Source organism: Pyrus communis, chromosome 15 (genome assembly GCF_041283825.1).
Source record: "Pyrus communis isolate YQ-2024b chromosome 15, ASM4128382v1, whole genome shotgun sequence".
NCBI lineage: Eukaryota > Viridiplantae > Streptophyta > Magnoliopsida > Rosales > Rosaceae > Pyrus > Pyrus communis.
The window spans coordinates 42,292,140-42,318,178 of NC_142579.1; the positions used below are offsets into that span (position 1 = coordinate 42,292,140).

Genomic DNA, 26,039 nt, shown 5'->3' on the forward strand with positions numbered 1-26,039 from the left:
CCAAAAGCGTAACCATAACATATTAAAGTACTTTGGCCACCATGGAAAAATGTTCTGTATTCTTGTCGAGCTAACACAATCCTACTCTGTACACATTGGAAAAATGATAAAAAGAAAAAAAGTCAGGAATTAGTTTGTCCTCGTTGAGGATCCCTGAATGAAAAATAGGGTCTTAATTTTTCAGCCCTAGAAATACATCCTTGATGGACGACAAGCCAACTTCTAAATGCAATCTACTATCATCTCCATACCAAGTTGATGCATGTAACTGAAATGGACACAGCAACCTGCCTTGAGCAAATTCGTTAACTTAGATTTGTATCCAAAATGGTTATCCCTGTTGCACTGACCAACGATAATTGCCTTCCAAGATGCCCGGATTGACAGGCAACAAACCCCATGCCTTTCTTCCATTGCTCCTTCCAAATTACAAAAGTGTTTGTTGGCAGTTTCATTAAGATCTAATTTGATTCTATCTGTGCGCCACCACTTCCAGCTTACGCTGTAAATTCATCCGGGAACAACAGACTTCTGCATGTACTTCTGCATGTACCGTACAGAAGTCATGCACAAACACAGGTCAATTAACCCAAGAGACCATCAAGATTTCACCGTGGGCTTTGCTGCCATGTGCCTCTCAATCAATTTATCCACAAAAGCACGGATCTGCAGTTTTTAAATCATTGAAAAGGAACTTGGTAAGAAGAAACTAATGTCACTGCAGCATATATTATATTTCTTAATGAAAAAACTTCTGTTCATTTCCTGGCGCAAATTGATGTACAGTAAAAAAACTTTCAGGATAGCATGTACAAAAATTTCAAGTTGCCAACAATTTTGTATTCTCTTTGCTCGTCAGGTGAAGAAAGCCGTTGGAAAATATTTCAAAAATCAGCCAGGAAATCACTTTAATGACTCAAAAAAAAACTCATTAAAGTAAGCATGGAAAGACAAATATGACTTATTATAACAAAAAAAATGGAAGAATACCTTGTTCCTGCGCTTGAAATCAAGAAACTCATAAACAGCCATGGCTTTTTCTGAGTCTGTGGCGAGCTCCATGACCTGAAAATTGAATTCCCCAAAAATTTAAGACTGTAAATAAAAACAATAAGAATAGTTGCAAAACTGAGTTCAACAAAATTGCAACAAAATTTGACTGGAAACATTGGTATATTTTCTGTTTAGTATGACAGGAAGGAAAAATGAAAAATGACTAACTTTGGTAGCACTTTTCTTCATGATTGACTTGTATCCCTCTCTATCTATCTTTTTAGCTTTATAAAGAGGCATAAGCAATGATGCCACATAATCGACAACCGCCTGCTTAATATTATCTGCTCCTCGATGATGATTTTTTAACGACTCCTTGTTCACGGTAACTTGGGAAACAGAGCCCTCATTCACAGGTCCTTCATGCTTCCAGCTGTGTTTTCTTGAAGTCGTATTTGAATCTTCCTCGTCATGTATATACGGTTCTGGATGGAAGAAATCAGGGTCTGCTGCAGCTGCTTGAGATTGCCACATCTCAATGGCATGATAATCCTTTATCCCAGCACTACCAGCTGTATCAACCCATGCTCTTGTATAAAGACTGCTGTCGACAGCAGCACTCTCTCCTGAGTGCTCTCTGAAATTTGTTTGACTACCAGTCTCATTTGGATTGCTCCGCTGGGAGAGGTTATCGACTGACATTCTTGAACTATCAATATTGACGCAAGCGGCAGAGAAATCAACAGACCAGTCCCTAACTTTGCAGTTTCTTGAGTCTATTTCTGATCTACAATCTTGTCTACCCAAAACACCACCTGACCACTTCTTCCTAAAATCATACTCATCCATTTGAGGGTACTGCTCCCGTCGAGCAAACTTATGAAATGAGGGAATCTTGGGAAGCTGAAGCAGAGTACCACTCTTGGCTTCTGAAGATGCATATGCCTACAATGAACAACGATAACTAAATTCCTGTAGAACACAATGGCACAAATAGGAAGGGGGTAGGCAGTACTATATCACACTAAATTGAGTAGAATCAAGGGAAACAAACCTCGGCAGCTGCAAGTGCTGCTGCACGGGCTGCTTCAGCAGCAGCAATGGCAGCTCGTTCTGCTTCTGTCACAGCAACGTCATTCTCCTTTAGCTCAGAATGTGGTCTGCCAGTTGAACCTCGAAGCCTTGACGAATTAATCTCCGATTTTGAGGAATTTTCTGTTTCACCCTTAATGGTTTTGCCATTCACTTTCTTACCATTTGCATTCAAAGGCAAATGGCTTGCGGTCGATGCTGAATCCTGTAAGCTTCCTTTGTGCTCTGAACCACCATGAAATGTGTGTAGAGGCGGCTTACCAGAAGATGGATCTCTAATTGGTTTTCTCCTCAATGCATCTGCAGCAGTTGCTTGCCTTGACAACTTCAACGCACCATTGGAAGCTTTTTCCTTGCGGAAAACTTCAAGCCACACGTTAACCAGCTGACTTGCTATGGCACGTATATCACGGCTTGTATGTACACAAACTTTTTCTCGTACAGTTTTCCCAATGCCTGCACCAACAAACAAGAGATTAACTAATTTTGAAGAAATACATTCTAATGATTATGATACCCATTAATGCACATAGGAAAGCCAGTAGATAAAGATCGAGAAATAAGGAGACAATACCAGACAAGCGCACAGCCAGTAGGTCTGTTGAAACAAGCACAAGGAGCCGAACACAATGCCGCAAGAGTTGAGTCCCAGCCTTCCCCATCGAGTCCTGTTGTAGCAAGGAAATTTATACCCTCAGAAATACAAAATCTCCAAGAAAGCAAACATTGGATGCTATAAACAACAAAATATGTGTGAGTCAACATATTGTGAATTCATATTTGATTGAATGATGATAAATATGGATGCAGAATTACCAGTATCCACGAGTTGAGAGTAGTCAGCCCTTCTTTGGTGCCAGCAAAGGACTTCAAGGTTTCAACAGGAAGACTCAATAACTCTTTGGCCAGATGCAACCTTCCTTTGGTAGTCTTTGCATTAAAGAACATGTCCTGGAGTAGGGCCTCCTTGTTCGTGTAAAGGACATCTGAAAGTTCAACTGCATCAAGTCTCCTTGTTATGTCTCTAACTTCAGCCCTTTCAGAATCTGATTGTCTCTGAACACCTGCAATGGCGTCTGCTTCTGCTGTGTAATCATTTCCAGTAGTCAGTATGTCAATTATACGCACTGCCTCCCGAAGGCCACTCATCATCGCACCACCAACAGTGTCAGGATGCTCCTTGCAGGTAGCTTCACCAGCAAAAAATAGGCAGTTCTCAACAGGTCTCCCTAGTATATCATAATCTTCCCCCGAAGCTCCAACAGCAACATATGAGTAGGCACCGTAGCTGAAAGGATCCTTACCCCAATCTGTCACAACGGATGCAACAGGATCAGGTACTGAAGCCTCTCCAAACAATTTACGAAGAACCACTATCGCATGGTTAACATGTTCAGAAGAGCTCATATTTTGCCCATCTATGGCTGCCTTACCAACCACTAAGGCTATGAGAACAGGCGCCCCGACGGTTTTCTTGACATTCCAGAACATAAAGCACTGGCCCCTCAGTTCTGTTTCCTCAGCAGTTGCTCCAAAATAATCCACAGAATCATCCCAAAAGACATCTGGAAATTCCAAAACTACCTTATTAAGAACTCCAAACCCAAGCCGCAGAATGGAAGAACGTTTCCAGTGGGGCAATGGTGGGGAAAATTTGATGGTTTCTGCTTTTAAGCACCCAAGAGGCACTGTAATCAAAATTGCATCTCCTGAAAAATCGCTGCCATTAGATGTGGAAACCTTGACTTTGTTACACCGGTTAGTGTTCAATTCAGTGTCTTTGGTGCCATATGAAATATCAGTGACTACATGATTCAAGTGAATTTGAAGTCCTTCTCCAAGAGACTCAACAACAGTGCTGTAACCCCCTTTAATCATGCAGTGAGCTCCTCCAAAGCCACCATAAACATCATCCTGGTTCCAGTTGGGGAGAGATACCTCCTTCAGCGGAGCAGCACAACCATATTCCAAATTGGCAAAATGCCAATCCATGACCCTCCTCTCAAGAGGGCTCAAAAGCTCTAGCTTTTGACAACTTTTCTCAGCTCTATCAATATTTTTTTTGGCATCAATGAAACCATCCATTAAACCATACAGTTCTTTTTCTTCAACACTGGTCGCTGTTTTTGCCATACGACGCCTCTTGAGGGCATGTTCCAAACCTTTATCGAGAGACATTCTTGTCTGTTCTCCCTCCTGTGCAACAAGCAATACCATGTCATCAAGAAGGCTGTTGAACTCTGCTTCCAATGCTTCATCCAGATCTGCAGGAACCTTTTCACCTGTTGCAATGTCATAAAGAGGGCAATCACTGTTTAAGACAGTCAACTCAAGGCCCAGCTGTGCACAAACCAAAGAGGAGGGGTCTGGTCGTCTTTCAGTCGCCCAATCAGCCTCAACACCAGTTATAATGCTAGCACCAAGATCCACAGGAACTGATAGAGATGACCTGTCTGTATAAACACGGCCCCCTATCCTACTCCTAGCTTCCAATATAGTGACTGAAAAGCCCTGACGTTGCAAGTGGCGTGCAGCAGTTAATCCAGCAGGACCAGCACCTATGACAATGATCTTCTTTTTCACTTCCAGACAGCATTGCGGATTATTATTCCTCACTGCATGATCTTGTGATGCACACTGAGTACTGTGTGATACATTCTTTAACTCTGGAGTTTCAAGAGGGATGCCTCCATCACCCAATGTCTCACTAACTGGATCACTACTTGAAACATCCATACTGTCCAATTTACTTTGTAACCTTGCATCAACACTGGTGTTTTCCGGGTGATCAGCCTCACACTCAGCATGGTTTTTTGTATTGGACAATTCCAATGCCGCTGTGGTTACAAGCCCGTTGTCTTTTGTGACTTCCTGAGTCAAGTTGTCACTTTTAATTATGACACCACTCTTCGCATCAATTTTAGTTTTAGAACTCTTAACCTGGCCTGTGATAAAGGAAACTCCATCCTCTGAATCAGCAACTGAAACCCCAAAAATTTCCTCAAAATTTTTTTCTCTCAGAATTTTATAGTCATGCTTGGGACCAGATTCTGCTTTATCCTTCTCACGAGCAATTCCAATATTTATATAGCCCTGTCCAAGTTTTCATACATTGGAAAGATGAGACAAACTAATAATGCAATCCTCCCCTAGGAAATGCAAGAATGAAAACACACTAGGAAAAGAAGAAGAAGATTGATCAATATTGAACTGGCACATATAAAAATCCATAAAAGGCTTTATAGACTTACACTGAGATCGAGGAATGTATAAATATCCCTAATTAGGGAAGCACGAGGTGGTTCATCCGCACAAGCAGTACATGTTACCCCACAGTCAGCGAGAGGCAAAATTCGACTAACATCTTTATTCCACAGAGCAAGGATCTGATTCCTGTATTGCACCAAGCAGTGATTAACTAAACAAGGTAGAGCTTATCAGGCAAAACAATTAAACCAGAAGAAAAAAACATTTGAACTACATTGAAAAATTGATATGATATTTTCATTCAAAAGAAGAGAAGACCACACCTCAAAACTTGGACACAACCACTTAAAGAAGAGAAAAAAAAATCTAAACCAAAATGCCAATAATACAAACATAAATATACCATCAATTTTATTAATGTCAACTTAAGTAAAGCGGCATCAAAATTTAAAAAGACAACTCGACCCTCCAAACAGAACTTAGCATTAGTAGGATGTGACAGAAAACCAAAACATTTGAATAATTAGTAAGAATTGTCAAGTAAAATGGATAAAGTAACAGCTATAATTAGTATCAAGTACAAATTTCTGAAAGATTGCGATTTGTACAAGAAACCCCTATTATATGCAGGTTTCAGAATTAACTACTAACCTGCATCCCAAATAGTCCTGAACCCCACCTCTGCGCTTCAAGATCTCCTTGAATTTGATCTTCTCAACAGGACCAATTGCATGAGCTTTAAGACCAGCAGACACTGCTGCAGCCTCACCACTTTCAGATTCTGTACCGATACTTGAAGAGGAATCAAACTTCACTCTCAAATTGTCACTATCCAAACTTTGATCATTTATCAATACCTCCCAATCAGCATCCCCCTCATAAGCCATGTCTCCATGCCTACGCTTTCTAACAATGCGCCCCACACGCTGGACAGCTGATAGCTTAGTGTTTTTGTTTTCAACATCTGGAAGAGATGCTGTGTCTTCTGGGAAACTCTCATTTTCATCAGCCTCTTCACTAGTGATAAGATGATCATGATTTAGAACATCATTTTCCTCACGCAAAGGACCAGAAGCAAGGCCAGGATTCTTAGTGTAAGAAATTAGACCATTACAATTACCTCCCATAGAGCAGTTCTTCAATCCATCCTCAAAAGTTTGCATTTGCTGCGTCAAATGTTTTTTGCCTCCATCATTAACTTCATCTGAGTTGCATGGTCCCTCTTGAAAATTTGAACCAGAAGGATCCACTATGGCTTCATTGTTAATCAATTTGGAATCAAATCCTGAATGTGAGTAGAGAGGAACTCGATCTTCTGAAATGACTTTGTAGGGCCTTTTATGCTTTTTATCATCGAATGTCTCTTGATTTTCCCTGTGACGGTTAGAGGCTCTGTCATCAAAACTTTGACTTTCATCTTCCTTACACTGATCAGAGGAATCCAATGGATTTGAACAAGCCAAAGGCATGGTGTTCAACCCATCCTCCATAACCTTAGAACCACTCTTCTCTTTAGGACTTGAAGAGGCACGAGAATTCATAATCAAACCAGATTGTGACTTCCGGGAAAATGCTGATAATGAATCTTCCGGATGATGATCCAAAAGGCAATTAGAACCTTCCCCAAATCCCAGAGACCCTGAAATCTTGGGTCTCTTTCCCTTTCCATTAAGCTTGTTTTCTACCTCTATATTGATAGTCACATCAGATCCATCATCACCCATAACAGGATCTTTCTCTAAAACCCTTGACACCGATTTTCCATCCAAACCCCCGTCGTCCACATGCCCATTAGAGGACCGATCCACAGACTGTACATCATCCAAAGCAAAACTCCTTCCCCTCATAGTTCCAGTCCCATAATCTTTCTTGGGACCCTTCAACTTCTTCCTCAAACTTGCCAAAGTATCATCCAGGCCCCCCAAATCCTCTTCTTCATCGTCAACCATCTTGCCCCTTTCGCCGCCACCCTTAACCTTCTTAAGGTTTCTCTGCCTCTTCAACTTCAAAAGTGACCCAATTGGCTCATCATCCTCAGAGTCAACCATATTCGCCTTGACAAACTTCGATCTTATCTTAAGGCCGGACTTCTTCTCCTCCCCATCCATTTTGTCAACCATATCTTTTTACGAAAACGGAGTCTTTCATAACCCTAATCCAGCTTCAGTGCCCAAATCAGGGAAACCAATCATCACCTTCCACTTCTCTATTGTCAAAAAATTAAAGCTCATGATTCACATGCACCCCGCCCTTGAGCAATTCAGCTACAATCATCATAAATTGAAACCACACCTAGAAATCCGAACACCCATCAAATCGCAGACAATCACAAACATTCACAATTCTAAAACTTGCAAAATTCAAATCCTCGATAAGCTTCTGCCAACGAGTAAGCTCCTCTCCGCCCTCTGCCAATGGCCTCCCTCTACTCTTAAGTCCTCAATCGAGAAATTCTACCATTGAAAATACAGAAAGAAAAAAGAAAAAAAAAAGGAATTAAAAAAAATATAAAATCTACCTAGGGTTTTTCATCCAGTTACTAAGCCCTAATGAGAGGATAAGAGCGGGGTGGCGGAGGTCAGACCTGTGTGCGGCGGAGCTCTACCGCGGTGGCGTTAATGGATTCGTCGAAGGGAGTGAAGTGCGCACGTTAGCGTCGCGTAGGAAAATTGGGAAGGTCTGCTGTATAAAGTGCGCCGCGGGAGAAATTAAACGGGGTGGAAATAAAAAGAAAAGGAAAATAAAAATGGGAACGTATTGGGGAGGGATTTTTTGCCCGACAAGATTTGTACGAGAGAAATGAGAGTGTCTGTGGGAGCAGACAACTACGGATGGCACGACTTCATTATGATTCTTTTCTAAATAATAATTATTTAGTAATCTAATTGCCATTTTGGAAGGGAAAAACACACTATACAAGTATCTTTTATAGTTTAATAACGTTAACATCAATTGTCTATTTGTGAGTATTTGGTAATATGAGAGCACATGAAATCCTTAAATATGTTAGATTAACACATAAATAATCTAACTCTAATTAAAACATTAGGTCCTGCTACGTGAATAACTTAGCTTTAATATAATATCACAACGAGATCATCCAACTCAAAATTAATTGTTGATTCATGAGCTAAGAGATTCAAAATCTGTTAAACGCTCATGTTGGCCTCTCATGTTTTGATACGTGAAGCTCCCTCAATAGTACAAAATACTTCATCATAATTCAAATATTTCATAACATGCATTTTTATACTGCCAAACTTTTAATTGATATTAGTCGTGTATTTCTAGCCTTGTAAAAGATATATTTTCATATAAATGTTGAGGTGAATTCAAATACCATTTAAAAGATTGGGTTAGATTCTTGATTGTGAAAATGAATTTATATATGTCATGACGTTGATGGCGAGAGCAACTAATCTCTTTCTAAATTTTTGTTAGAAAAAAGAATTTATATTCTCTTGCTTAAATTGGAAAATGAAAAGATTCTATAACTTCACAAGTCAATGCACCTAATAAGTGATTACAGAATTGTTAACCCAAAAAACGAAAGTGGTTACAAAACTATCTAAATACCCAGTAAAGAATCGACTACGTGAGCAGTAGCCCCTAAACTATTTATTTTCTTACTTGTTATATAAGGGGTCGTATTTCATCAAAATTTTAATTGAATTCATAAAAATTCACTGGTATTCAATAAAAATTTTAAAGGAGTTCAAAACTTCGCATAAATTTGGATATATTCGTTTCAACATTATAAGTAGGAAAGTGTTATTGACATTTCAAAAGTTTCATTCTACACTCCTTATATATTTTTTTCCTAATATAGAAAATTTGGAATGTAGAATGAAACTTTTGAAATGCTAATAACAATTCATTTATAAGTAACCTATAAAATTAGAAGTGGACACGAGCCGGACCAGTCGGATGCTCTCATGGGGAACAGGACGGCCCATCTTCTAATAATAGTAAAAAGCCCACAAACAGCAAGCTATGATTTGTCGTTCATACTACAGAAAATTCCAACTTCTGGTGCGTTCCTCTTCTTCCTTCGGTAGAACAGAGCACGACTGGCGCTGCCCAACCCAAGTTTACAGGTATGCTTATATATTGGGATAATTTCAAATTTATGAAGGTGTTTAATTTGGTTTGAAAATTCAATTGAATTGGTGTTTGAAAATTCATGGTCCTCGTTTTCACTCCTCAGCAGTCAGCTTCTCCACCGAGCGCCGGACTCGGGAAAGCAGTTCCGATGAGCAGCAAGCAGAGACGGCTGCCGGACCCAGTGGCAGTTCTGAGGGGCCACCGCGCCTCCGTCATGGACCTCTCTTTTCATCCTTCCCAACCACTCCTGTTCACCGGGTACGATTCAGTACACTTATGCAACCTACCCTTTTGTTATCATTTCTCAAAAATTAAAATTTTGGTGCTTTTTTTTTGTTCTAGTTCATCGGATGGCGAGCTGAGGATTTGGGATACTATCCAGCATCGGACTGTATCATCAGCTGGGTAATTTTAATACCAATTTTCCATTTTATTTTTATGATTATAAAGTTCATATCTTTTTTTTGTTTTTGGAATGAAAAGTAAAAATTTATTTGCAACTTTTCAGGGTGCATAATGCAGCACATGGTATTGCTTCTGTTGCTTGTACTGCCAACAGAGTTATCAGGTGATTTTCTTTTCATTTTTTCTACTTTTATTTGTTTATTGGCTACACACACACACACTTTCTGTATTAGTAGTAGAATTGAATTTGAAAATGTTGGTGTAGCCAGGGCAGGGATGGGACGGTTAAATGTTGGGATATTGAAGGTGGAGGTCTGCCCAGGTTCTTAGCTAATTCCCATAATTGTAGCCTATAGTTATTCGGTTTCCATTGTACACTGCTTCATTTGTTATTTTTGATCATGGCATGTGCCTCATTACTTTTGAACCTTGATATCGCCTTGGTAGGACTCCGTCTGTTACAATCAAGACAAACTCTTACCACTTTTGTAAACTTTCCTTGGTGAAGAGGCCTCAATCTTGTTCTACACGAGTGGACGGGGTTAGGTTTCATGATGGAGAGGACATAAGGGTTAGGGGGACCACTGATGAAGATACTCTAGATGATAGTAGAGACAACGTTGAAGGGAATCTGCCTGAGCATCCCAGCGCCTTTGAAGGTTTATTTAAATTTGAAACTGATATTCCGGTCAGGAGTGTTTTCTGTGCACTTTAGCTACTTTCTCGCAGGAGATGAAGGCTTAGACTTTAGATATATCTGTTAGTACTGTATTTTCAATTTGTTTTCTCTTTATTGCTCTGTTATAGTTCAGAAACAAGAATGTTGATAGACAGTTTTTTAAAACAGAAAATACTCAAGATGAATTATCTAAATATGTCGCTGTAGCAGGGGAGCAGACTTCTGAGGTTTGTATCTAACCTTGAGTATGTCTAGTTTGATTTTCATTTTTGAAGCCCCGATTACTCACTACCTTCATGTGGTTTGCAAAGGTTGAGATTTGGGATCTAAATACTGCAGAAAGGTTTGCACGGCTTCCTCAAAGCTGCTTTGGTGGTTCCCCGGGTATTTCTTCCAAGGAGAGAGGTCCCTTTCTAATTCATTCAACATTTTGCTTACTAGTGTCCGGGTTTGATTGTGTTTCAGTTTATACCAGATGGTTTTGGGCTATCACTTTTCTGTTCATCCTTCCGTGTTGGTTTCATCTACTTTTGACATATAGCCTTTGGTTCTTGGCAGGAATGTGCATGGCTATTCAAGCATTCTCACCATCTGAATCACAGGGATTCCTAAATGTCTTGGTTGGGTATATTCTTTTCACTTCTCATTTTCTATGTTTTATGAAGCCCGAGTACCTGATCAAAATTTTGATAGAAATGTAGCTCATCCGTGTGTCTCTGGTTTTAATGATGTTTGACTTCATAATCTTCATCTACTCGCAGTAGAATCTCTTTTGTTTGTTCTGTGTGTCTGTTGTCAGACTCTATGAAGATCGCTCAAATTTGTTTTTCCTCATCTTCTTTCAAACCACTGTGCTTTTTCCTCATCTTCTTTCAAACCAATGTGCTTATGAAGGGTTGGTCAGAAATCATATGTCATGAGTTTCTTGACTAGTTGTCTGTAGGAATCTTAAATCTCTTCAGGGTGTATGTAGTTCATTCGGTCAGAAGCATTTGATAACCCGGTTTGTGAGTTGATGCACAATGTGAGAATGAGATGTGTGTATCATACATGAGTTATCCTTCCCTTTCTAACTTATGGGGTACTGAATCGAGATGTGTATATAACAGGTCTTAAAGGTTGTTTATACAATGTGAGCGTGCACCCATATTGATTTTTTATTTTGTTTCTTTGTTCTACATGGTACAGTTATGAGGATGGTTCCATGCTTTGGTGGGATATTAGAAATCCGGGGGTTCCAATGACCTCTGTCAGGTTTCATTCAGAACCAGGTGAGCGACCTAGAATCCAAAGAACCCCATGCATTTGTATTACTCTTTCTCATTTTGCCTTTTGAAATAAGCCATGTTCCTCATGCATCTTTATCTGCAGTTCTAAGTCTATGCGTGGATGGGTCATGCAATGGTGGTATCTCAGGAGCTGCAGATGAGAAAGTTGTGCTGTATGGTTTGGATCCTTCAATGGTAACTTAGTCATGTCTGTAAGTTTGTAGGACTAGATGTTTTACAGCTCCTACCTCTGAACCTTAGAGTTGTTTCCCAGGTGTTTATCAATGAAAATGTTACCCTTTCATAAAAAAATCTTTAGCTGCGGTCTGTATGTTCATGTAAACATGAGAGTATTGTTCACCATATTATTGTGAGGTTTTTAAAACATACTTAATTGCAGTTAATGTGTAAGCTGAAAGATTTCCAATATACAAAGAATTGGCTGCGAAAGTAGCTGACTAGCTACAGAAGGCAACCAAGTCAAATATACATGCTCTGATTTTGTGCCTATTGCTTGTTTACTCTAATTGAAATTCAAGTCATACTTCATCTCTTTTGCCTTAATGTTGTGCTGTCCAACCCAGGGTACGTGTGTGATCAAGAAAGAAATTATTTTGGAACGACCTGGAATTTCAAGCACTTCCATTCGACCTGATGGTAAAATTTTTGCAACTGCTGGCTGGGACCACAGGTTTGGGAACAGAACTTTCATTTTGAGATTTGAAGTATATCTTGTAATTCATTCATAGCGGATCTGCATTCTTACGTCTTTTCTCTTTGCCCCTTGTTCACTTTACATCTTGATGCCAGAGTGAGGGTATATAACTATCGTAAAGGAAATGCTTTGGCAATATTGAAGTATCACCATGCAACGGTATGATGTTCCTAGTAACACAAGAAATTAGATACACAAAGATTCTCATTTTCGGGATTTTGCAGTTATTTCTCTAATTCGAGCTCTGGTGTTACAAAAAAAGAAAATATTGTCGATTACTTGATGGGTCCGTGGTCTGTTTGGTCACCTGTTTTGTTTCTCTGAAACCACCACTCCATCTGGCTTGGGTGTTTTTCTCACTAGCGAGGGCCTGATTATGCGGATTTATCTTTTATTGCAGTGTAATGCCGTTTCTTATTCAGCTGATTGTAAGCTAATGGCATCTGCTTCAGAAGACACAACGGTGGCTCTATGGGAACTCTATCCTCCTCGAACTTAAAACGATACGGTTTGTATTGTACTATGGTCATGGGGTAAAATTCCCTCTAATTTAACAGAAAATCATTAGTAATCAGTATTGTTACAAATGTGTTCTTTCTGCTTGTGTTGTTTTCGTTTGCTTCCTTTGGGTACCTTATTTAAGTCGAAATTTTGGACTTCTTTATCACTTTAGGTGGCTGCTCCCGTCGTTCAATTTATTCTGAACAGATTTAGCGTCCGACATGAGTCGTCCATTCGAACTTGATGGCCTCATACTGTCTGAGCTCGTGCAATCTGAACCATGTGGTGTCTCTTTTTAGGATACGAAAACAATGTGGTTCGAGGTCCCTAACGAGTGAGTCTTCTACAAGGCACCCGAAAATTTAAGACCAACCTCATTTCCTTCGCTCGAAGCATGACCTGCATCCCAAGAGCCATTCATTAAGCAGGCTGGCTGGTTTAGTTGCTTATTAGTGACATCCTACACGAACAGATGATTTGCCTAAAAAAACTCATTCCACTCAGTTTTGGCAAGAAAATTGCGTATTGGAGTGATGTTAAATTGTGCTAATTAAGTTATACCTAATTAGATGACATGTTTTGAAGAAGATAGTAAATATGGTTAAATTGGAGAAGATATAATGTAGATAACGGATTAAACTCTTACGAGATATAAAACTTACACGTTTGTGTTTGTCATGTCAATGTTAATATTAGAAAGTGTCATTTTACATGTTCAATTAAATAGCACCATTACTTGATTTTACAATAAACAATACGAATTAACGCTGACTTTTACTTTTATGCAACAACAACATTCAAGCCTTATCCCATGAGTGAAGTTGGTTGTATAAAATCTACAATGTTCCTATGCTCGATTTTGCGTCAAATCATCCGTTAGGTTGAATTTTATTTATACAATCATGAAAAATTATTTTATAACATTGAAACAATATGTACAGTATAAGTTGAGATGTGAGAGGATTGAAGGTCTATGGTCGTCATGGTTACCATGCAATGCTGAGAAATATATAAGTTTAATGATCATGCATGCCACAAACCTTTTAGGGTTTTTTCTGGTCCTCTATCTTTCACCAGAAAAATATTTCTAATTGCATTATATATTTTTGGCCCCTCCAACAGCAATGGTTTGGTTTGGTTTTGGTCTCCTGCTGGTAAAGCAAAATGCATGGGTGGTTATGGCATCTGGTGCTTATAGGTTCATGAATATATATGAAAGATTTGACTCGCATATTTTGGTGGTTAGCAAGCAGCACGGATGGCTGCTAAACATTCCTTTTGCAGGTTCATGAATTAAGAGCTTAATTTAATTTGAATGGATAATCTGCCGTTTAATTAAATTGTTTGGTTGACGTACACATTTCATTAATTATTGGAAACTTGAACGAAAAGCTTCCGGTACTATTCACGTTAATGAAAAACTATTTTTTTACACTAAAAAGTCAATTTTGATATTATTTACTTTACCCTTTATTTTGTCTTTATCGTTAAAACTCAAAGTTTTCAAGTCATTTTTATTAGTTTTCCTTTAATTATATGTTAGGGCTCATTTCAGTTTGTTTAAATAAAAACTAATTAAGCACTTAACTTAATATTCATGAGCGATTCAAAAGTGTTTTTACGAGTAAAAACCGTTAAAAGTTCGTATTAGAATTCAAGTGTTTTTACAATTCATTAGCACTTTAAGTTTTTCTGTAAGTATCATAATCATTAGAAGTTTTCAGAAACCGGTTTTAATTAGCTCTTCTCTGTAAGCAACTCCTAAACAGATTTTTAGCACTTTCGAAAACTACAAACACAAAGAAGAAGATATGATTGGCAAACAACAAAAATAGGTAAATGTTGACCAAAAGGACGAGTAAATGTGAGGAAGCTTTAACTAATTAAGGAATGTCAACGATATATAAAATACATATATGAATACGCATGGTGTATATGTAGAATAACAAGACGTGCTGTATTTTTCTATTTTCCACTGCCCGACCATTTGATAACAAATATAGAAAAATACATTATAAATTTAGTGAAGAATGCATCTGTCTAAACCAAACCGTATCAAAGACATTCTGTTTGAGCCCCATCAACCGTATACATAATTATCCAAGTACACGAAAGAATATCTCATTTAATAACAAATATAGAAAAGAGATCATGACTTGACTTGTTCACATGATTCTAACTGAATTAATCTATTCTAACACAAAATTTGAAAACCATGCAATCATATGTATCAAACAAATCAACGGTTATAATATTAACAAGTAATACTCTCATAATCTATCTTCAGTTTGTTTGATTCAAGTCAAGTCATCATGTTGGGAGAAATAATTCAGACAGAGAATCCCGCATCGATAATTTGAGAAACCAAATTACAACTTATAATACATGGTACAATACCTAATTACATTGAAACATCTAGGATAGAACCTCGAAGTCTTCATGCATGGTTGGGGAGCTAGGTTTGACCAAAATAGGGCGTTAGATTAATGCAATGTAACATATAGATGTCAACCAAGTCCTGTTAACTACCTCAACCATAGATGAATTGGAACCTTGCAATATAATTATGTTGAAAGATTTTACAATTAATATAGACCAAATGTCAAGGAACTTAAAAGAAATGCAATGGATATAACCAAATGATTTATATCTACTATAATTATATATGCGCGTTGATTAATTTCGTTCCTCTATGTAGTAAAATTGGGCAGGGATTATGACCAATCTGTACAATCGGAAAGTTATAATTTAAGAATCAAATTTGTTATTATCGTGAGAGTCGAATTTAATTAATGTATCTTACTTATTCATAAATAAGATATATTGTATTAAATTATAATGCTAATGACACATGCCAAATTACCACTCAATATAGTGCTAATTAATGAAATATAAACTTGTTGATTAGAGGAGTACTCCCATATTTATTAGTTAGTTCCATGCACGATCAATAGGCCGCATCCAATTCACTAACAATTTTCATGAAAATAATCTAATGTCGTTCAGGTATACATATAAAATATAAATATGTATATTCATTTAGTTATTTAATTAGGACGAAATTAACATGTGGGTAGCTCGAAACCCTAGTATTTAAGGAGGTCCAGGTCGAGACTTGAGACAGACAGAACCACAGAGCTAGCTAATTAAGCACAGCTAAAGCACAAATTAAGCAAGCAAAATCCAAAAAGGAAAGAAAGAATGAAGCCAATTGCTAGTCTCTTTCTTTCATTTCTGTTGTTAATAATATTTCATGGGTTCTCTCGGACAACCCACGCTGCCGGTGGCAATTGGCAACTGTTGGCAACTATTGGTGTTTCCGCCATGCACATGCAACTCTTCAAAAATGACCGCATTGTCCTGTTCGACCGCACCGACTTCGGCAAATCCAACTTGTCCTTGCCCAACGGTAATTGCGTCAACAACGACTGCACCGCCCACTCTGCCGAGTTCGTCGTCCAGACAAAAGGCTTCCGCCCCCTCACGGTCTTATCTGACGTCTGGTGCTCCTCCGGCTCCATGGCCCCCAACGGAAACTTAATCCAAAGTGGAGGCTTCAATAGCGGAGAACGCCGCGTTAGAGTTTTCCAGCCTTGCACGGGTTGTGATTGGACGGAGATTGTAGACGGATTGGCCGTTCGCCGGTGGTACGCCACCAATCACGTTCTGCCCGATGGACGCCAGATTATCATTGGCGGCACGAAGCAGTTCAACTACGAGTTTTATCCCAAGACCGAGTCTACAAGCAATGCCTACAGCTTGCCGTTCCTTTCGCAGACCAATGACCCCGGCGAAGAAAACAATCTCTACCCTTTTGTTTTTCTCAACCCTGATGGCAACTTATTTATTTTCGCCAACAATCGAGCTATTTTGTTGGATTACATGAAGAACGTCGTGGTTAAAACCTATCCACAAATACCGGGTGGTGACCCGAGGTGTTACCCTAGCTCGGGTTCAGCCGTGTTGCTCCCGTTAAAAAACTTGACGGCTCCATCTGTTGAGGCTGAGGTTTTGGTTTGCGGTGGAGCTCCAAAAGGGTCTTTTGCCCAGGCAAATAAGGGTATTTTTGTGGAAGCTCTAAACACATGCGCTCGGATCAAAATAACGGACCCTAATCCACAGTGGATTGTTGAAACCATGCCCCAAGCCAGAGTCATGGGTGACATGATATTGCTTCCAGACAGCACTGTTTTACTCATCAATGGTGCATCGTCTGGGGTAGCGGGATGGGAAATCGGGCGTAATCCAGTTCTCAATCCAGTTGTGTACCGACCTGACAATGCAGTCGGGTCACGGTTCGAACAGCAAAACCCCACCACCATACCGCGAATGTATCATTCCTCAGCTTTATTAGTACGCGATGGTAGAGTGGTCGTCGGAGGTAGTAACCCCCATGATAAATACCAGTTTGGCAGTAATGTGATTTTCCCAACAGAATTCAGATTGGAGGCATTTAGCCCTGAGTATCTCGACGCTAAGTACGCAGATTTGCGTCCTACAATCCTCACACCCCTAAACCAAGCCAAAATTCGTTACGGAATAAAATTGACCATTCAGTTCTCGCTTACGGGCACGCTAGCAATGAATTCAGTGTCCGTGACAATGGTGGCGCCGCCTTTTAGCACACATTCATTCTCCATGAATCAAAGGCTGCTGGTTCTTGGTGCAGAGAACGTACAGCAGGTAGGGCCAACAACGTATCAAGCTCAAGTGACAACGCCGCCTTCAGGAAATCTTGCGCCTTCCGGATATTACATTTTGTATGTGGTTCATCAACAAATTCCAAGCGAGGGCATCTTTGTTCAAATTTACTGAGAAACGTGGAGGTACATTTTACAGTGTGTAGAGTTGCTTCCTCCGCTTCAGTTTTATTTCATTTCATTTCCAAAAAGAGAAACATGATTGATTATCAAGTTGATAAAAAATAAAAAAAATCTTCATGTACCCAGAGATCAAGCTAGCTAAGAGGCTAACTTGTCACATGTAATTTCGATCACAATTTGCAAGTTGTACTTTCAATTTTCTTTCGTATTTTGTCTTCTTTATTTTTTCTTCCGGAATTGTAAAGTTTTATATGTGAACTGATGAATAAAATTGAACTTTTGACACTAAAGTGTACGCTGGCATCACTTGGAAAAATTAAGAAAGTCTTCAAATCTTCATTCTTACACAGCTGCACAATTCTAACGAAAATTCAATCAACTTCCGCATGTTTATCTTGCAAAACTGGAATGTTTGACTCTATATAAAATTGAAATTTGAGCACAATATCCTCAGCCTCTTAGCATTCTCCTCCAATTGGCCTTGTGTCAAAACTTCTCCGAGAAGTCAATTTATCATTTAAAACTCCTAAGTGAGCATATTAGCTGCAATTGAAAAAAAAATAATAATAAGGCTTTTTTGAAAATAACACCTTAACAAAACTCTTATAATTGTCATCAAGAAATAATGCACTTACAGGCAATAGCTAGTGTATATTCATATATTACTTGCACACTTTTTGGTATTTGCAAGTTGTACTTTTAATTTTCTTTTGTATTTTTTTTTCTGCTGTATAGTTTGTATCATTACATGATAACTTAGATAAGAGTTTGAAAGTTTGTAGCACTAGATGTTTTACAACTCCCGCCTCTGGACAATATTAGAGGCATTTCTCGGATGTTGAAATTGAACTAACAGGTTTCCATTTTGTCGCTATATGATATTTAAGATAGAAAGTGTTTATATACAATAATTTATCGTACGTGCGACTTGAGTCATGCATAGTAATGGCTCCCTTTACTTGAACATAAAGAGAAGAAGCCAAGGCCTAATGGATACAATGGTGCCGTCAAGTTTTTTCAGTTTCTTATCATGTGCAATATCGTTTCTTTTTGGTACAAAAACTATTTAGATTTCGGAACTCCTATAACAAACAAGCAATGCTTTGAATGCGAGAATGTGAGGACAAAGTCTCGTAACAGTGAAGGACTAAATCATGCAAAGGCTTATAAGAGGTTGAAATATTTCTCATATTACCAATTCGTTTTATAGTGTAATCTCAACTTTCTTCATGATTTCATATGCTTAGAACAGGATATCCTACGTGTAAAATCCAACGATCATACGTGCTCCGCGTTTTCTTTGAACCTCAAGTTTCTTTTGAACTTTAAAGAGAGAAAGTACAGAGTCACAAATTGCTTATGTGTCGTTGCCAAATATTTGAATTAACAGTCTTAAAACGCCTTTTGGAAAACCCACTCGGAGAAACTCCATAAGAACAAGTCATGCATATTGGATGCAAAATTCAAACACGATTGGAATCTGCCAATCGTCTCCAGTAATTAATTAACGTTAATTACTTCATCAAGTTGAACCTTGTTGCTTGTGGCTTGTGGGTTGTGGAAATAGAGCGCCTACCTAACTAATTCTAGTTAATCCTTCTAATCCTTCTTCTTAATTACTGACCTATATTCTTCTGACCAAAAGCAAAGTGAACCAAACAAAAGGGGAAGATACAATAATCTTATTGACTTAATTTCAATAATAGAAACTAATAATTTATTATTATAAACTTCAACGTCGTGTAGAATACAATAATATTTTATACTTTGAAAACGATGAAACTAGCTGATCAGCTTGAGAAGACTGGATATGTCTATGGTCCTGGTTATCAAAGTGGTAAAAAAATCCAAGTCTAAATTATATGTTGGAAACGTTTTGTTTACATCAATATCTTTAATTTTGTTTTCGGTTTGAGGGGTTGGACTAAACTCAACAAACCAAAACACTAAACAGTATTTAACATTCCTGGATAATTAAGCTTTATTCGCTGCTCTATCAAAAGCATATTCTCAAAAGCATGAAAACAAAACTTTGTTCTCTTCTCTCAGTAAATACAAATTCGCATTGCCAATTCTTGTCAAGAAAGTCTTTGTAGGTATTGATTAGGCTAAACAAAAGAGTGAGAAGACCAACAATATATTGATTGGTACATCAATACTGGAACTAGCTAGATAATTAAGCTAGATCATTTTAAAAGCGTTTAATTTTCTAAGTCCTTCCTCAAATACTATTGCTTCCATTATATTTTTGTCTCTCCAACAGCAATGGCTTTGTCTCCTTGCATCAAAGGTCCGACTAGTAGTCTAGTACAGTTTGGTGGTTCTGTCTACTTGCAAGCACTCATGGCTGCCTAATCATTCTTCAGATTCATGAATTAAGAGCTTAATTTAAATTCCAGATATAATAAGCGAGGAAACTTTCACGATGCTCTCGAACTAATTGAGAATATTCTTCGACCAAAACAGAAAATAAAGGTACTAAGAATTTTCACACACAGAATGTTACAAAGCTACAGCACACACACACACACACACACACACACACACACACACGATACATACGAATACTCATGGTGGATATATATTGAATACTACTGAGAGTCTCAATCTGAGACGTGCCGACCATTTGAGATGATAATGTTAAAACTAGCCAGGTCGAAATGAAGTGCATTATAAACTTATTGGAAGAATGTATGTGCGTGACCAACCGTATCAAAGACATTCTGATTGATCTTCCTCAACCGTATATATGCATATAAAATCATCAAAATAAACTAAGGAATATCTCATCTAATAACAGTAAAGGATTAATGGATAATGATTTGACTTTGTCATGTTTTTCTAATGAATTAATATAATACGTATATATTTCATTTACTGTCATATTCGTTTCTCTATAAAAATGTTGGAAAATGGATCTGAGAATTTGTCAAAAAATACCCAATACTAGATAATTATGATATGAAGCTTAAAAAAGTTTATATTGAGTATTATTTTATTATGAATTGAAGCTTAAAAAAAATTTATGTTTGAGTGCAAGAAATAGTTATGCACACAAATCTCTACAAAATTGAGAAGAAGAAAACAAGATAATCGCTTTCTTTCTTTAATCATATAATTAGTTCAGAATCATAACCTGATGCTAAATATAAAATATAATATCGATGATCCATACATTCAAGGCATGCGATTGATCAAGTAAATTAGTCTGTACTCAATATTTTTTTTTACAATGTTAATAAGTTAAATTGTTAAATATTAAAAGAAAATGACCGGTAGAGATCAAAACCGCACCATTTGCTACTTAATCATACTGTTTTAAGACTCAAGTTACAGCTGCATGACTTCAAACTAAAATAAATTTACAGAACAGGACATAGGGCTCGTACTTCGGTATTTGGCTTTAGGAACAGGAGCTGCCGGCCCCAAGCTATACAAAAAAAAACTTAGATCGGCATTGTCGGCAGCAATTATATGCTATGCATTATTGCGATTTCTCTTGTTTAATATTTACAACATGTGCAGTCCATAGGAAGAGAGACATCGACCCATCGATATATTATTATTAGGACAAAGTACATGTATATTAAAGCCAAAAGCCTCTTTACTTAGATAGGATTCGATTATGGCTGGCCGTTTATGCCCAAAGCCTCTTTCTTTGCACGTCTATATATTCAAAGCTTTTGCTTGGATGTTAAGGTATTTGTTAAAGTGAAATATTAGTGAATACAGGAATGGCCTTTTCTGTCAGAAATAACTTAGATGATATGGGTATATGTTAGAAATTCAATATGTATTAGTTTTACATGCAATTGAAATTGTATTGATACTTGATTCCATTCCTATATTATAGAATTTCTTATTGTACAAGAGAACTCGTTGTATATATTTACAATGTATCAATGAAGTACACAAGTTGCTGTGATATTCTTTTTCTGTCTGGTATGACAGTGAGTTTTGTTTGGAATTGAATACTGTATGTATTCTTTTTGGACCCTATTACTTGGTTTGTTCCAAGTGCATGGTATTCACGTGCTTGTCTTTCCTTCCTTGATGCGGAACTTCTCTTTACGTGTGTCCTAGTAAAAATATGGTCCTACGTGAGGATGCGTATTGAAAATTTCACATTGGAGATTTGACAAAACAAATTACGATTTACATACAAATGATTTTATTTCTAATTACAGCGTGGTCTTTTAAAATAAAACCTCACATCTCTTGAAACTTCATGTGATTAAGTTGGAAACAATTAACATCGGTGCCAGACCCTTTTTCTTAAATTTTATCAATATGTCTTAGCATCCTGTATCGATAATATAAGTCTTTGGTATCATAATTATAAGATTGACCTAACTAAAAATAAGAATAAAAATTATGAGAATATATAAGACGACAAAGCTTTGATCGCAGGGAGGTTTGACCTAGCTTTATATTTAGTTACTGGAATATAATATATATTGCTGTCACCTTGTCAACTCCCTCAGCCATACATGTACTAGACAACCTTTGCATTATTATTAGGTTGCAAGATTTTACAATTAATACAGACCAAATGTCCAGAAAATGAAGAGAAGTGCAATGGATATCTACCAAATGGAATATTAGAGCCATGCTTGACCAAGAGGGCTCACCAAATTAGTATCAATTTTAATGATAAGAATCTAATTAATATTATTGTTCTGATCTTAGTAGTAACCTAACAAGAGCATCTTCTGCAATGCACATTGAAATTTGCTTGCCAAAAATTAACGTATATACACAAAAATTTCTAAATCATGCACAAATAATAACATAATCCAACTGGAAATTAAGTTCAAAATTAAGAAGTTAATAATTAAAATTCGAAACATATAGTTCACTCTTCAAGACTATATTTCGATTTTTAACCCAAACAAGTAATCGTAAGTTCATATTTTGTCTCTAATTATAAATGTATGCATTAAACTGATTTTTTTTCATATTTACATAGCATACGAACTAGAAATTAAAAAAACGAAACAAAGTTCATCAACCCAACGGAAGAATTAGATAAGATTAATTATAACTATCATATGCACAAGAAAAAACGAAATGAAATTGATCAACCAACGAAAGAATAAACATCACCCTTATAAAAATAAAAAGAAGAAGACCTAGTTAGCATTCCCATTGTGAATTGCTCTTCAAAGCAGTCCTTTTCACTTACCGGACAACTTGTCGGTCCCACATGTATATAATTTACGTATGGGTAGCTCAAACCCTAGTATTTAAGGAGCTCTAGGTAATGAGTTGGGACAGACCCACAAAGCTAAAAGCACAAATTAAGAGATTCAAAAAAGACCACGTACGTAAGCAAAATCTAAGAAAGAATGAAGACAATTAGTCTCATTGATCTTTCACTTCTGCTGTTAATATTTAATTTCTCTGTTCTGACGGCCCACGCTGCAGGTGGCAAATGGCAAGTGTTGAAAAACGTTGGCATTTCCGCCATGCACATGCAGCTCTTCAAAAACGACCGCATCGTCATGTTCGACCGCACCGACTTCGGCAAATCCAACTTGTCGTTAGCCAATGGTAACTGTGTCAACAACGACTGCACCGCCCACTCCGCCGAGTTCGTCGTCCAAACCAATGCCCTCCGCCCGCTCACGGTCTTGTCCGACGTCTGGTGCTCCTCCGGTTCAATGGACGCCTACGGAAACTTAATCCAAACCGGCGGCTTCAACAGCGGAGAGCGCCGCGTTAGAGTTTTCACGCCCTGCACGGGTTGTGATTGGAAGGAAACTGTGGACGGTTTAGCCGTTCGCCGTTGGTACGCCACTAATCATATGCTGCCCGATGGACGCGAGATTGTCATTGGCGGCAGGGGGCAGTTCAACTATGAATTTTCTCCGAAGACCGAGTCTACAAGCAATGTCTACAGCTTGCCATTCCTTTCGCAGACCAATGACCCTGGCCAAGAAAACAATCTATACCCTTTTGTTTTTCTCAACCCCGATGGCAACTTATTTATTTTCGCTAACAATCGAGCTATTTTGTTGGATTACGTGAAGAACGCCGTCGTCAAAACCTACCCGCAAATACCCGGCGGCGACCCGAGGTGTTACCCTAGCACGGGTTCAGCCGTGTTGCTGCCGTTAAAAAACTTGACGGCTCCAGCTGTTGAGGCTGAGGTTTTGGTTTGCGGTGGAGCTCCAAAAGGGTCTTTTTCCCAGGCAAATAAAGGTGTTTTTGTGGAAGCTCTAAACACATGCGCTCGGATCAAAATAACGGACCCTAATCCACAGTGGATTGTTGAAACCATGCCTCAAGCCAGAGTCATGGGTGACATGATATTGCTCCCTGACAGCACTGTTTTAATCATTAACGGTGCATCGTCTGGAGCTGCGGGTTGGGAAATCGGGCGTAATCCCGTTCTCAACCCAGTTGTGTACCGACCTGATAATGCAATCGGGTCACGGTTCGAACAACAAAACCCCATGACCATACCACGAATGTACCATTCCTCAGCATTATTGGTACGTGACGGTAGAGTAGTCGTTGGAGGTAGTAACCCCCACGACAAATACCAGTTTGGCAGCAACGTGCTTTTCCCAACAGAATTGAGGTTAGAGGCATTCAGTCCTGAGTATCTCGATGCTAAGTATGCGGATTTACGTCCTACAATCATTGCACCCCGAAACCAAGCCAAAATCCATTATGGAAGAAAGTTAACCGTTCAATTCTCACTTACGGGCATGTTTGCAATGAATTCAGTGTCGGTGACAATGGTGGCGCCGCCGTTTAGCACGCATTCATTCTCGATGAATCAAAGGTTGTTGGTTCTTGGTGCAGAGAACGTACAACAGGTAGGACCAACAACGTATGAAGCTCAAGTGACAACGCCGCCTTCGGGAAATCTCGCGCCTTCCGGATTCTACATTTTGTACGTGGTTCATCAGCAAATTCCAAGTGAGGGCATCTTTGTTAAAATTTACTGAGAAATTTGAAGGTACATTTTACGGTGTGTATAATATAAGGTACATTTTTTTCCGTTGACAAAAAAAAAAAAAAAAAAAAGAAAAAGAAAAAGAAAAAAGCTGGCTAAAAATGCTTACTTGTTACATGTAATTTCGATCAAGTTGTACTTTCAATTCTCTTTAGTTTTTTTTTTTACCGAAATTGTGAAGTTTGTAACTTTGTATCTAAACTGATGAATAAAGTTGTCGTTCGTTATTTCCACAGAATTTTGGCGCCAGTGTTAGACCTATTTTGAGTCATCAATTATTTTGTAAATGGAATTACTTAAGAGTCCAATAACTTGGCTTCCAAGTTAATTGATTCTCAAAGTGATTTGTGGTCTGTCTTACAGCCAGTGCATAATCATATATTACTTGCAAAGATGCGGTATATGCAAATCTTCAATTAGCATGGGTCCGTATTAATGCTAATATAAGTATTGTTCTTCGTGTTATTGTCGGTCTTTTTCCTGGACCTAATTTTGTTTGCAGTGTAATGCTGTTTCTTATTCCACTGGTTGTAAGCTAATGGTCTCTGCATCAGAAGACGCAATGGTGGCACTTTGGGATCTCTCCTCCTCGAACGTGAAACGATATCGCCTTTATGGTACTGTACTATTGTGGTCCTAGGATGAAATACGTTTGTGGACGTTGGGCTGGATTCTGAACCTATCGGGTTTGGTTGCTTCCTTGGAAAAGGGCTTCAGTTGGTATTAGCAGTAGCAGAGATATAATACTGAGGATCAAGGGATAATGAGAAGCTTTTGATGGGATAAGAGAGTATCAAGTGAGTGAGAGGTCTATATAATCCAATAGAAGAACATCGATGATCAGTATTATTATCATTTGATGATCATTATATAGTTGTAGTCAATTAAATCATGGAAACTCGAAATTGTGGTATGCTTAGATTTGTGGCTGCATGTGTGTAACTAAACACAACAGATCCAAACTCACAGTGAATGATGTGGACATGTACATGGGGTTTGGTCCTTACATCGAATGGCATCGGCAAGATATGCCACGGTGTCTCCGAGCAGAGGTGCCAAATTCTTGGTCGTGGTGGGCAGGTTGTTGTTCCTTGAAAGCTATTAACTGGATCTTTGTGGATGATAAAAGAGTCCACATTCTTGATTATTTAGTGTGACCAACATCACTCTCGAACTAAATTTTGAATCTTCTTGTCTTGAATGGCTACTTACATCCTTTGGATTCTGAATTCTCATAAACTGAACCTCTCTATCATGACTTTAGGTTTCCATTATTTCGCCTGGC

At 38.3% G+C, this 26,039-nt stretch overlaps 2 protein-coding genes and 2 pseudogenes across 8 annotated transcripts; 3 read left to right on the top strand and 1 right to left on the bottom strand.

The window, feature by feature from the left end:
- Nucleotides 1-31: 31 nt before the first annotated feature.
- On the bottom strand, nt 32-7,987 carry LOC137734793 (lysine-specific histone demethylase 1 homolog 3). Its single transcript, XM_088685442.1, has 8 exons — nt 5,944-7,987; nt 5,337-5,478; nt 2,902-5,178; nt 2,660-2,753; nt 2,048-2,541; nt 1,222-1,938; nt 991-1,065; nt 32-666 (listed from the first exon to the last, which is right to left on the bottom strand). Exons 1-8 carry the CDS (start codon nt 7,410-7,412, stop codon nt 601-603), a joined length of 5,334 nt encoding a protein of 1,777 aa, XP_088541568.1. The 5' UTR covers nt 7,413-7,987; the 3' UTR covers nt 32-600.
- A 1,268-nt stretch (nt 7,988-9,255) lies between these two features.
- LOC137744148 (protein DECREASED SIZE EXCLUSION LIMIT 1) lies at nt 9,256-13,642 on the top strand. 5 transcript variants are annotated; one of them, XM_068484027.2, is made up of 15 exons: nt 9,256-9,389; nt 9,500-9,654; nt 9,739-9,801; nt 9,905-9,964; nt 10,067-10,123; nt 10,249-10,460; nt 10,649-10,707; nt 10,792-10,885; nt 11,039-11,105; nt 11,669-11,751; nt 11,852-11,943; nt 12,333-12,439; nt 12,559-12,622; nt 12,864-12,971; nt 13,137-13,642. In XM_068484027.2, the coding sequence occupies exons 2-14, from the start codon at nt 9,545-9,547 to the stop codon at nt 12,960-12,962; spliced, it is 1,167 nt and encodes a 388-aa protein (XP_068340128.1). In that variant the 5' UTR covers nt 9,256-9,389; nt 9,500-9,544; the 3' UTR covers nt 12,963-12,971; nt 13,137-13,642. The 5 variants fall into 5 exon arrangements, with proteins under 5 accessions (XP_068340128.1, XP_088542886.1, XP_068340121.1 ...); XM_088686760.1 differs by lacking the exon at nt 10,067-10,123; XM_068484020.2 differs by lacking the exon at nt 13,137-13,642 and having other exon boundaries at nt 12,864-13,057.
- A 2,451-nt stretch (nt 13,643-16,093) lies between these two features.
- Nucleotides 16,094-18,072, top strand: LOC137744143 (aldehyde oxidase GLOX1 pseudogene; annotated as a pseudogene). The gene has a single exon (XR_015957165.1). The product of XR_015957165.1 is annotated as an aldehyde oxidase GLOX1 pseudogene (transcript).
- A 4,988-nt stretch (nt 18,073-23,060) lies between these two features.
- On the top strand, nt 23,061-24,989 carry LOC137725032 (aldehyde oxidase GLOX1 pseudogene; annotated as a pseudogene). Its single transcript, XR_015957046.1, has one exon. The product of XR_015957046.1 is annotated as an aldehyde oxidase GLOX1 pseudogene (transcript).
- The last annotated feature ends 1,050 nt before the right edge of the window (nt 24,990-26,039 follow it).

Coding starts and splice junctions, on each gene's coding strand:
- LOC137744148 (XM_068484027.2), top strand. CDS start 9,545: ATGAGCAGCAAGCAGAGACGGCTGCCGGACCCAGTGGCAGTTCTGAGG. Junction 9,655..9,738: donor CAACCACTCCTGTTCACCGG/GTACGATTCAGT, acceptor TTTTTGTTCTAG/TTCATCGGATGGCGAGCTGA. Junction 10,124..10,248: donor GAAGGTGGAGGTCTGCCCAG/GTTCTTAGCTAA, acceptor TCGCCTTGGTAG/GACTCCGTCTGTTACAATCA.
- LOC137734793 (XM_088685442.1), bottom strand. CDS start 7,412: ATGGTTGACAAAATGGATGGGGAGGAGAAGAAGTCCGGCCTTAAGATA. Junction 2,754..2,901: donor CTCTCAACTCGTGGATACTG/GTAATTCTGCAT, acceptor TTGCTACAACAG/GACTCGATGGGGAAGGCTGG. Junction 1,066..1,221: donor TGAAGAAAAGTGCTACCAAA/GTTAGTCATTTT, acceptor TTCAATTTTCAG/GTCATGGAGCTCGCCACAGA.